The 13,143-nt window shown below is 41.1% G+C and overlaps 1 protein-coding gene across 3 annotated transcripts in view; it reads right to left on the reverse strand.

Moving 5' to 3' along the window:
• LOC114140289 (IQ motif and SEC7 domain-containing protein 2-like) overlaps nucleotides 1-13,143 on the reverse strand; it is a 121,714-nt gene that overhangs the window by 7,378 nt on the left and 101,193 nt on the right. For all 3 annotated transcript variants that reach the window (XM_028010063.1, XM_028010064.1, XM_028010065.1), the window contains 3 exons: nucleotides 3,936-4,097; nucleotides 2,988-3,209; nucleotides 1,674-1,723 (listed from right to left, as the gene is read on the reverse strand). In XM_028010063.1, coding sequence (XP_027865864.1) covers nucleotides 1,674-1,723; nucleotides 2,988-3,209; nucleotides 3,936-4,097 — 434 coding nt within the window. The remainder of the gene's footprint in view (nucleotides 1-1,673; nucleotides 1,724-2,987; nucleotides 3,210-3,935; nucleotides 4,098-13,143) is intronic.

Consider the following 13,143-nt stretch of genomic DNA (forward strand, 5'->3'; position numbering starts at 1 on the left):
TCATTTTTTATCCAATTAATCGTCAGAATAATTGATAGATCAATTGATTACTAAAATAATTGTTAGTTGCAGCCCTAGAAAGTAATAAATAATTCTCATTGTCACTTTTATTGCTATCACAAAGTACCACTAACTATCATAATAAAACTGTAAGGCCTTATTTCTCACCAAATTAGAAACTTTACCCAACGACCGGCTGACCGATCGACTCACGCCGCACCTTCCCCATTTTTATTTGTAAAAATATTTGACAACTATGTTTCTTTTTCCTTCCACTTCACAATTATTCAATAACTTGTGCATAAAATCCTAACAAGGTAGAATTTTTCCGTTTTAATCAGACAAAATATGGAAAGTTTGGATGTTCTCTGACAAACCTGGGAATTAAATTCAGATACTCCGAAATGTTTCTTTTGTTGAATATTAGATGTCTGAAGTATGAAACCATTTCTGTACAGGAACCAGAGGGCTGTGCCAAAAAATCCATTCAGATAAGAATCCAAACTTACATTTAATATAATTTAGAATCTGATTAAAATGTCCCAAAATCAACTTTGAATCAAATCATGAGATAGTAAAAGATTCCCCCCATAAGCATGAGCATCCGTTTTTAAAACTCAAAAAAGGAGATTAGTGCTTCAGATTATGATTGAGCTCCATTTTCTACACAAATACCTCACAGTTTAATCTGAGATGTGAAGAAGAAAAAATCCAGCAGCAGCGTTAAAATAAAAACATGCAAAGCAAGAAAATCAGAGAGCATCGAGTCTTTCCTGGTCAACCTGGTTGCCATAGAGACAGTCCTAAAACCCACTATAAAATTAGGTTTTTCAGTGAACTACAGGCTATTTGCAGGGAATATGCAACATATTGGAAAGAAAATGCAGCTTAGGAAGCTGGAACACGTAGTGGCTGCTGTTAGCAAGAGAGCCAATCAAGGAGTGAAATTAATTTTTCTTGGTGCTGATTGGCTGAACCCCAAGAGTGGAAAGAGCACAGATATTAGCTTTTGAGGTAACGCTAAGATGGTTTCCACTTTGTGTATTTTGGTATGTTTGGTGTTTTAAGAGCCAGTTGGAGGCGATTTTGAAGGCGACTTCAGTCATTAACAGGCAGCTTCACTAATATCAGGATCCACTGGACACAGAGATAATCTAGTGAAAAGACCTGGACCAATGATTCACCGTGTTTTAGAAGATAACATTTGAGTCTGTTAGTGAAAAATAAATCCAGGAACAAACAGCTCAACACACTGCAGCTTAAAAATCTAAATTTCTCCAAACTGAAAGACAGCAGCTCAATTTCTGACAGTCTGTGATTTTTATCTCTTTAAACTTCTAATTAATATTCAGAAATCAGACTGTGTATTTTTGTATCTGAAAACCACAAGTTCAGTAAATATTTTCCTCTTCCTAACCAGCAGATGAATGTTTGTGTTTCTTAAGCTGCAGTATGTTGAGCTTTCAGCAATCAGCCTGAAGGACGACAACAAATATGTCAATATTTCTGTAAATCCTTCATTTAAACTCTAGTTTGTTAAAGAACATAAGAAGCAGCAAACAGACATATTTATAAAACTTCACAAACATCCGGACGACCTTTAACCCTGCAGGCAGTGAGGCATGCATGCACGGCGGTGCGGACATGCTAGCAGCGGACATGCTAGGACTTACTTCAATGGTACTGTCCAATGAGCCAACACTGTTCCTCCGACCTCGCTTCCCTGTTATCCAATCAGAATCCAGGGATTAAACTTTATTACAGGAAACAGGAAGTGCTGAACAGACGTTCGCATGAAGCTGCTCATCAGTGAGTTTTCAGTTTTCATCTGGACACGGCCGTTTCCCTTCGTTAGCGTTTATGCTAAGCTAATCTGAAAAAACCCTAAATTAAGTTTTGAAGTCCAGATTTTATTATTGATGCTGAATTCTAGATATGAAACATAAAAAAGTGATTTTCAGAGAACAAAGAAAAGCTAATTCAGGAATTTTGGGCTTTTACTAAACACAAATACTATAAAAAATTATATTTTAGCTTCTCCACTTTATGATAGTTAGAAAATATAAATCTGTAATCTAATGCAAAGATGAACAGATATTCATATTTAGGGACGTGCTTTTCTAATTAGCAATAGCTCAGATTTTCACAACGGCGTATTAAGGCAAAAAGACTTAAAACATTTATTTTTATTACCAGAAAATAAGCTAATGAACTAATGAAGTCATAATATTCCCAGAATAAAGTCAAATTAATAGAATAAGGTTGAAATGAAAGAGTCATAATAATTCAGGAATAAAAACGTACTAATGCGAGAACAAAGTCAAAATAAGAGAATAAAGTCGTAACAATCTGGAAACAAAGTCATAGTAATACAGGATAAATTCACATGAACAGTCATAACATTACATGAATAAAGTCGCAATAATGCAAGAATAAGAGAATTAAATTATAATTGTATGAGAACTGCTACACAAAAGGCAATTAAAAATGTAAATATTATTCTGATAATATTAGGACTTTATTTTTATTTTTTAAAAATCTCTTAATCTGGCCCTAATCCGCCGTCATAGATTTTCTTTCACTGGTTAAACCAAAAATAATCCAAGAGGAAGTTTGGCATCAGAAGCTGCGGTGTAGTTCCTGCTGCTGTCCAGCAGGTGGACACAGCGCACCGGAGCATCATTTTGTCACTGAACTGTAATGTTGCATAACAACACAGATGCAGGTTCACTGTGAGTCAGAAGAAACCATGAAATCCTCCAGCCAGCCTGAACTGCTTCGTCATCATCGTCGCTTCTTTGTGTTTCGCTTCCAATGAGACACTTTTTCTCAGAACCTGACTAAGAACTGGTTTAATTTAAAAAAAACTTTCACACTTTAGTAATCAAACTAGACAGGAGGACGTGACTGGGACGTGACTGGGACGTAACTGGGACGTGACTGGGACGTGACTGGGACGTTGTGGACGTCCAGCGTCCGGTCCTTACCCGTCTCTGAGAGATCTCTGAGCGAGGAGCTGAGCGCCGTGCGTTTCAGTCCGTCCACGGAGGCGTACGTATCGTCGAGGCTCGGCCTTCCCAGGGTGCCGTTCACCACCTCACCCTTCATGGGCCCCCCGGTCGAACTGGTCCCGCTCCCCGACGTCCCCATCCCGCCAGAACCCGCCAACATGCCGGGACGCATCATGCCTTTCTGCTTCTCGAGCTCGGCTGGAGGGGAAGCAGGAACCGAGACGTAAACATCCACCCAGTTGGACACAGACACGACTAACCTTCACTTTGACGATAAATTCATCTTTATCCACCAAAAACGTTTACAGGCCAATAGAGCAACTGATTACTGCAAACATATTTCAGTGTAAGATAATTTGCATGCTCAGCCCTCCTTTGTTTTTCATATTTCCCAGTAGCCCCTTGAATTTCAGGATGATGGCTAAAATACAAGATGGCTGCCGTTTTGAGCCTTTTTACGGCAATTATTGCTATAAAATTTTACCCATTTTCATGATGTGGATGAACTTTATGTCACATCATATGTTTTCGGTTCTGTATAGGCTATAATCTGACACCAAACACATTCATCTAATTGGTGATTTGAGAGCAAAAATCAATTTTCTACGACCAAAATGAAAACATCATCAGTAAATGTGATTTGTATCAGTCCAATTATGTGATTTGACAACAGAAGATCTGGCAGTTTTTGTGCAAAAATGTATTTTCCTTGACGACCGCCATCTTTAATCTTTTAGCGACTAGAGTTGTTTTTATCTTTTGCACTAAAACCACTTATTACCTCACAGAAGTGACTTCAAACTCTGTTTGAAGCAGTAAAGTCCTTCTCCATTATTTCCAGCCAAAAGGCAAAAGGAACTAAATTGTTTCACTTGACATAATATAATTGCTCTGATTTCCCTGCGCTGCCGCAGAAACACTCACACTCCACCCGGTACTTCTCCATCTCCTGGACCTCGGCGATGCTCTCTCGCAGGTCGGAGGTGAAGCGCGCTCGGTCCTGCTGGCTCGGAGCCGTGAAGATGATCAACACCTTCCTCTCTCCTCCGGGGTTCGCGGACGTCAGCCGGATGCCATGAGGGTAATCTAAGTGGAAAAAATGATGTAACATCCAGAATGCTCAACATTCTGACGACGAGCTGCTGAAATTAAACCACATTTATCATGAGGGGAGATAAAAATCAGCTCAGATGGTGGATTTAATGTCTCATACTCTGATCCTGGATGTGTGAAATTCAGCAGGAGTCTAAAAAAGAAAGCAGCAGGAGCCAATTTATGGCTCTGGGGGGGAAACTTCAGCAGATTCCTAAAACACAGAGTTTTCACTGTTATTACAGTCATCACTTCTGTGCAGTGGGCCATTTCCTGAGTGGGACTGAGTGACTGATGTCCCCTCCAGAGAGAAATTACACATAAAAACAAAAGTGTTTGCAGTTGAAGTGACTGAATCATGTTTGGAGCCTGGAAAGAAAAAAGGAAGATTTTTAACTCCAGGATGGCGACACATCTACAACCTGTTTATGATTTCATCACTAATTTCTGCTTACAAAATTAAAACCTTAATTAATTAATTATTAATTCCAATTAGAAACACAAAAATAATTATGTGAATTAAAAAATATATATGTCTATTGAAATAAAACAGTATATTATGTAGAAAATATATTTATAAATCATTTTAGATCCTTAATATAAAAAGGATTGAATGAGTTTGCCTTTTTTAACAGCAGTTTTAATCTGAGAAACATTTATTTCAGATGTAAAAAGTAAAAATACTGAAGGCTGTTTATTAACATATATATTATTAAAATATTAAAACAATTTTATTTTATTAAAATGTTATTTAAACATTTTTAGTAAAATATTTTATTTACATATTGTCAAGAGAAGTGGAGTTTTGATGACTACACTGAGCCCTCTGTGAAAACTGAGGATGAAGAATCTGCATCTTCACATCCCAGACGAACTTCTTCTCTTTCTAGGGGATGAGGACGGCGAACTGCAGGAGGGTGATGGACTCCCAGCATGTGAAAGGTCTGACCTCGTGGAGGGGGTGTCAAGAAAATCCGAGCTCATCCCACTTCCCCATGCTAGAGATTTTAGTTTAACAGTAATAATAAAGTTATCTTTAAAATGAATCACTCAAGTGACATCAAGGCCCAACAGTAGACTTAAGTGTCAATAAAATAAATCTGGTTGTGTGTGTTGTTTTTGTCTCATGCAAACTTTGCTTTAATTCTACTTTTTTCTATCTAATCATAAGAAATCATAGTCAGTCAGAGAGAGTCATTAAACAGGAAAAGCAGGTTTCCTGGAAAAAGAGGAAGTTTCCAGCCTGCAGATTTATAAAAATAGCTGAGACTATTTTAAAGCATGAAAGTTTTAAAAAATTAAATCTAAACATTATTAGTAATTGGATAAGATTCAAAGTAAAATACTTATATGAATATTGGTTTACTTGTAATAATACACTTATATTTGTGGGAACTACAAGAAAAACAAGTAACTGTAACTTTAGTAGTAAATAATTAGAATCATGTATTATTCTTGGTTTCTTTTCAGAAAAACATCTGTAATAACTCACATTAAGATTATAATAAGAATAATTAATAAGTTATGGTTATAAAATCATAAATGAATGATAGATCAGAGAAGCTGAAGAAAATAAATGTGATATAAGTTATGGTTATAAAATTATAAATGAATGCTAAATCAGAGAAGCTAAAGAAAATAAATGTGATATAAATGTGATTTTGACATTAAACTTGAAATGGTGTAAGAAGGTGTAACTGCAATTAAACATCACTGATATGTTGGAGGTAGAGAGTAGGTGAAAGGTTGTGCAGGCAAGGGACACAGGAGGTTGAGCAACCCTGAGACATTGGCACAGACATCAGGAAATGTCTGTAAGACAGTGATGGATATGAGATCATCTGTCTAAGCAGACAGCAGGCGCACCAGGGGGGTGGATGAACCCTATATAAGGTGAGTGCAAAAGAGGAACCGTTCGTTGGATCCTCCGGGCAGCTTCGAGCCAAGATCGAGATGGACAAAAAACTCTGCAGCTGAAGAAGAGCCGGGGCCACGGAGCCGGAGACTGTCCTGCACATGGAGACCAACCCGTCTGGCCCACAATCTGTGGCTTCGAATCGCACTTCTCTCATCGGCTGGGTTCTGACCCCAAAGACAAAGATGAAGACAAAGACAAGGAAGAAGAACTGGTGCCTTTTTTCCTGCCAGCACCAAGTCCTGTGTGACCTCAGCATCCATGCGGAGAGGAGGCTCATCAGACCTGCGGAGATCCTGGCCTTCATCGATCAACATCTTCCTTCTGCTGCCACACCTTCTTCATCATCAAGCCAGGTCTGGGGTTCGAGGCGCCAAACTCCGTCCGTCTCTCTCAAAGGTTCCCTTTTTTAGTTCTCAGTATCAGCAGTAGGGAAAGATAGACTAGATGATTGATTTTACTTATTTGATTATTTCTGCTACTGAATTAAGCTGTACTGACCCTTGCAAAAATGCCTTACTAATAAAATATTTAGCATAAAGAAAATCTAAAAGATGTTGTGGACATTCAGTTAATGAGTCACCTTAAAGTTCTTTGATGGTTGTAAAATAGCTGTGATGTTTGATTCTGGAGAGGAAGAGGTGGAAAATGTTTTTAGGTTGCTGGTAGCCCATATTTAAAACCTCATCCTTGGGACTCGACCGAGTCACTAAAACCTACCTGGTTCAATAACAAATGCAAGTTGCAAAATAGAGAACGAGCGACCGTTAACAGGTGTGCTCTGTGAAACTAGTTGGCTGTAGGCTGCTCAGTCTGGCTAATTCACAGGGGGAAGAAGGGTGGGACACCTGGATGTAGGCCGTCAGATAACCAGGCGAATCGTTTCTCGAAACCAGCTTAAACAGAGTTTACTTCAGTTCTGGACAGGGTAAATCCCAGCAGATTTAGGAAACTCAACGGACCCGTTAGACGGAGAGCTGGTAGCACATCTCCCCTCTCAGAAGAGGAAGTACGAGAGTGAGAGAGTAGAGACAGAAAGGAGGGGGGGGGTGTTGCGCAACAACAAGTGGCGCCCAACGTGGGGCCCAGTCCAACGGAGTAGGAGGGCCCTATGGCCAAGTTAGTAAAAACAGATGTGAGGATCTGAATAGCTCACTTGGCTTGTTAACTCTTAAGGAATAGAGTTAATGGTGACTGATAAGGCCGTCAGTCACAACCCTTGCAGTAACTGTATAGCATACAGGTGAGGGAAAGCTTCTACTGAGGATAAATGACCGGATCCAGACAGTGAAGCTAGTAGCCAACATAGTCTAGACCCATCCCTGCTCGAAGGCTAAAGAGAGGCTTTGGGGGATAGACAACTCGAACCGACAGAGAGACGGAGTGATGGATGATCACTTCGAGGAGGAAAATCTGGGGAAGAAACCGGAGGAAGCCGGGCGTCCAGATCGTTTGGAAAAGGAGGAGACCTCAACAGAACTGCATCAGCTTCTACACAGCTACTGTGACTCAGACCTGAAGCAAGTGGGGAAGTTGGTTCCAAGAATGAGGAACTGAAACATCAACCCCTGACAAAGGAAAGCTGGCTCACTCTTGCTGGAGTGGTTCGTGATGTAATGCTGACCAGACCAGCCAGCAACCATGCAGAGGAGACGGAGAAAGGTGTCATCAGCCGACGATGGATGAGCAAGCACACCGCGTCCTCCACTGCAGCCATCGAGAAGACATCCGGCAACAGAGGAACAAACACCAGCAGCTGACATCATCACACAGACGCAGACATGGTTAAAGACATCCTGCTGGACCCGGAGCTTGAAATTGGGCCAGCACAACCCACCAGTAAGAAACGACCGCAAGAGACATCTGAGAAGCCAGAACAACCGGAATGGACAATCTACACCGATGGATCCAGAAAGGGGTCCGACCAGTCGGCATACTGGGGATTTATTCTGAAGCAGGATGGCAGAGAGAAATGCCGTCAGAAAGGAAAAGCTCCCGGTAGTGCTCAAGCCGGAGAAGTAACGGCAGTACTGGAAGGATTGCTGGAGCTGGTGAAAAGGAAAATCAAGAGTGCCAGGTTAGTAACTGACAGTTACTACTGTGCTCAAGCCCTTAGAGAGGACTTGGCCATTTGGGAAGAAAATGGTTTCGAGACTGCAAAGGGCAAGCCCGTGGCACACAAAGATTTGTGGAAAAAGATTGCTGAGCTAAAAATGCAGTTGGAGATAGAAGTTGAGCATCAAAGAGCACACACGCATGAGGGAGCTCATTGGCGTGGGAATGATGAAGTGGACTGTTATGTCCAACAAAGGAAGATCGTCTTTGTCGGTACCGAGAAGTGGGACAGTACTCCCAGAGGACGGGAGGTCCCAGAAGAGTACGTGGTCGAGGTCGTGCGGAGCGTGCATGAGGCCCTTGGACATGCAGGCGTGCGACCTACCCGTAAGGAGCTGGAGGAGCAAGATCTTTGGATCCCAGTGAAACAAGTCCAACGCGTGCTGAGGGACTGTGAAGTGTGTGGTCAATACAACGCAGGTCGCCGAGGGCAGCGGATGGAAGGTTTGTTCATCAAGAGCACAGTCCCATGGGGTTCAGTCTGCATGGATGTAGCAGAGCCAATGGGGACAACAGGAAAGAGAGGTGAGAAGTACCTCTTGGTGCTGATGGACACAGTGACAACTGCTAGAAGAGCAGGTCTTCCCCTGCAGAGGAACTCCGTTCACGTCACAGAAAGCAGGGAGGCGAAGACACTCCTCCTTTTTGCTTAGAGAAGGAAAAGGGAAGTTGCAGCTTGAAGTGTCACTGAAAACAGGGCAGAGAGTTTGGATTAAAGCTCAAGATCGGCCTGCAACTACGGTGATCAAGCTGAGATTCAACGCCCAAGATTTTGTAAAGTAAGTACTGAACTTCAACACAGTACTACTGATGAAGAAAGGGGTCCATGAGGAAGCAGTGCTCAAGCCAGTTCTTAGCTACAGCGAACCAGAACATTACAAGAAGATGGCCAGAGAATCAAGCACCATGCCATCCTATATTAGACTGGCCACTATTACAGGAAGGTTGCCGTTCAAAGAACAACTTCAAGGCTTTGGACTGGGAGGGCCGTGAAGAAATTGGATTATGCTAAAGAAGAACTCCTGTCACAACCTGATGGATTAAAATGGAAAAGGATCATGATTACGGATAAAGCGTCATGATGCTTATGCTTTTTGCTTTGCTCTGCTGAACAGCCAGAATTTGATTTTTTTTTTTTTTGAGGCCTTCTGTCTCAGCCCATCTTCCCTAAAGAACCATTCCACATCCTGAAGAACCGACAGTTCATCCAGCGAAGGTTCCTGTAGAAGAATCAGAGCGATCCAAGTTTTCTTCGACATTCATCACCTCATGGGGGAAATCAAAACTCCAAAGAGGGGGTGTCAAGAGAAGTGGAGTTTTGATGACTACACTGAGCCCTCTGTGAAAACTGAGGATGAAGAATCTGCATCTTCACATCCCAGACGAACTTCTTCTCTTTCTAGGGGATGAGGACGGCGAACTGCAGGAGGGTGATGGACTCCCAGCATGTGAAAGGTCTGACCTCGTGGAGGGGGTGTCAAGAAAATCCGAGCTCATCCCACTTCCCCATGCTAGAGATTTTAGTTTAACAGTAATAATAAAGTTATCTTTAAAATGAATCACTCAAGTGATATCAAGGCCCAACAGTAGACTTAAGTGTCAATAAAATAAATCTGGTTGTGTGTGTTGTTTTTGTCTCATGCAAACTTTGCTTTAATTCTACTTTTTTCTATCTAATCATAAGAAATCATAGTCAGTCAGAGAGAGTCATTAAACAGGAAAAGCAGGTTTCCTGGAAAAAGAGGAAGTTTCCAGCCTGCAGATTTATAAAAATAGCTGAGACTATTTTAAAGCATGAAAGTTTTAAAAAATTAAATCTAAACATTATTAGTAATTGGATAAGATTCAAAGTAAAATACTTATATGAATATTGGTTTACTTGTAATAATACACTTATATTTGTGGGAACTACAAGAAAAACAAGTAACTGTAACTTTAGTAGTAAATAATTAGAATCATGTATTATTCTTGGTTTCTTTTCAGAAAAACATCTGTAATAACTCACATTAAGATTATAATAAGAATAATTAATAAGTTATGGTTATAAAATCATAAATGAATGATAGATCAGAGAAGCTGAAGAAAATAAATGTGATATAAGTTATGGTTATAAAATTATAAATGAATGCTAAATCAGAGAAGCTAAAGAAAATAAATGTGATATAAATGTGATTTTGACATTAAACTTGAAATGGTGTAAGAAGGTGTAACTGCAATTAAACATCACTGATATGTTGGAGGTAGAGAGTAGGTGAAAGGTTGTGCAGGCAAGGGACACAGGAGGTTGAGCAACCCTGAGACATTGGCACAGACATCAGGAAATGTCTGTAAGACAGTGATGGATATGAGATCATCTGTCTAAGCAGACAGCAGGCGCACCAGGGGGGTGGATGAACCCTATATAAGGTGAGTGCAAAAGAGGAACCGTTCGTTGGATCCTCCGGGCAGCTTCGAGCCAAGATCGAGATGGACAAAAAACTCTGCAGCTGAAGAAGAGCCGGGGCCACGGAGCCGGAGACTGTCCTGCACATGGAGACCAACCCGTCTGGCCCACAATCTGTGGCTTCGAATCGCACTTCTCTCATCGGCTGGGTTCTGACCCCAAAGACAAAGATGAAGACAAAGACAAGGAAGAAGAACTGGTGCCTTTTTTCCTGCCAGCACCAAGTCCTGTGTGACCTCAGCATCCATGCGGAGAGGAGGCTCATCAGACCTGCGGAGATCCTGGCCTTCATCGATCAACATCTTCCTCCTGCTGCCACACCTTCTTCATCATCAAGCCAGGTCTGGGGTTCGAGGCGCCAAACTCCGTCCGTCTCTCTCAAAGGTTCCCTTTTTTAGTTCTCAGTATCAGCAGTAGGGAAAGATAGACTAGATGATTGATTTTACTTATTTGATTATTTCTGCTACTGAATTAAGCTGTACTGACCCTTGCAAAAATGCCTTACTAATAAAATATTTAGCATAAAGAAAATCTAAAAGATGTTGTGGACATTCAGTTAATGAGTCACCTTAAAGTTCTTTGATGGTTGTAAAATAGCTGTGATGTTTGATTCTGGAGAGGAAGAGGTGGAAAATGTTTTTAGGTTGCTGGTAGCCCATATTTAAAACCTCATCCTTGGGACTCGACCGAGTCACTAAAACCTACCTGGTTCAATAACAAATGCAAGTTGCAAAATAGAGAACGAGCGACCGTTAACAGGTGTGCTCTGTGAAACTAGTTGGCTGTAGGCTGCTCAGTCTGGCTAATTCACAGGGGGAAGAAGGGTGGGACACCTGGATGTAGGCCGTCAGATAACCAGGCGAATCGTTTCTCGAAACCAGCTTAAACAGAGTTTACTTCAGTTCTGGACAGGGTAAATCCCAGCAGATTTAGGAAACTCAACGGACCCGTTAGACGGAGAGCTGGTAGCACATCTCCCCTCTCAGAAGAGGAAGTACGAGAGTGAGAGAGTAGAGACAGAAAGGAGGGGGGGGGTGTTGCGCAACAACAATATTTTAGTGAATTTGACTCACTATCTCCATCCAGCCAGAAAAGTCATTTTAATCGAATATAATACAATATAATATAATTTAATATAATATAAAAATTATATATATTATATATAATAAGTACATATTATATTATACTGAATGTAATATATAACGTCTCCATGTGCAGAAAGTACCGTTCAAAAATAAACTGAAATAAACTCAAAATATAATTTTAATGATGAGAAGATGAAGGCTGACTTTGATCTCCTTGAACTCTGTCACACACACACACACCTTCCTGCCTCCTACACACACACAAACACACACACACACAAACACACACCTTCCTGCCTCCTAAACACACACACACACACCTTCCTGTCTCCTACACACACACACACACACACACACACACACACAAACACACACACACACAAACACACACACACACCTTCCTGCCTCCTACACACACACACACACACACACACACAAACACACACACACACCTTCCTGCCTCCTACACACACACACACACACACACACACACACACTCGCTGCTGATGAATCATGTGCGACAATCTGTCCTGGTCACACTTGTCACCAGGCTGCCAGGTCCGTTTGGGTCCGGCTGCTGAACCAGAACTGTCAACAACAGCAGCAGCTAACAGCAGACAGAGACGACGCTGCGGATTCCTACGACACACAAACGTGACGTCGGAACGCATCACGGCGACACCAAGCAGATTGTTGGGCTCGATGTTCCTGATTTTACTGTGAACAGCCAGAAACAGCCGAGACTTTCATCCTCTCTTCTTCTTACTTAGAACGTTTGAAATTGCTCTCTGTTGTCAAGCTGCAGTAAAATCAGGCCTCTAATGATATTTGGCTGAGTTTTGGTGAAGTACGGGTTCCCCCCGTTCACCAGAACCAGGAGGAGAACCGGGTTGTTCTTCTGATCCGGCTCACGGCTCCTTTACTCTTTAAAAATGAGGGAAGTTCGGTCCGAAAGTCCATTTATCTCAGGATCACATTCCTGATCCAATTAAAGCCTCTGCATGCAGCCTCTACTTACTGAGGCTTGAGAAATGCAGAATTATAAAGACATGGAGATAAGAAAGCAAAGGTGACAAAAAGAAATAAACCCAAATATTATAAACCGGTTTGATTTTGTTTATTATTATTTCAGGAACTGATAAATAATGTTTAATCAAACTGATCTAAATTGGAAAGAGGCAGATAGTAGAAAATGTTGGACCAACATAAATTATTAGATTATAAAATCTTAATTACTAAGCTGGAGGTTATGAGATTTAATGATATATTAAAAATGTGGTTCGTTTATATCACAAAAACAGACACAAATGGTGGAAATAAAAGTTAAGAAGCTGTGGGAGAGGTGTACCACAGGGCAGCGTCCTCGGCCGTCTAGTTTAGTTATTATTCATTTAAGGTTTGAAAACTGCTGTTTATTGTCATGTATATTTTAAATTACAGAAAGAACATGACTGGTTTGTTGCAAAATACCAAAATTAAGTT

Source organism: Xiphophorus couchianus, chromosome 24, assembly GCF_001444195.1.
Source record: "Xiphophorus couchianus chromosome 24, X_couchianus-1.0, whole genome shotgun sequence".
Classification (NCBI taxonomy): domain Eukaryota; kingdom Metazoa; phylum Chordata; class Actinopteri; order Cyprinodontiformes; family Poeciliidae; genus Xiphophorus; species Xiphophorus couchianus.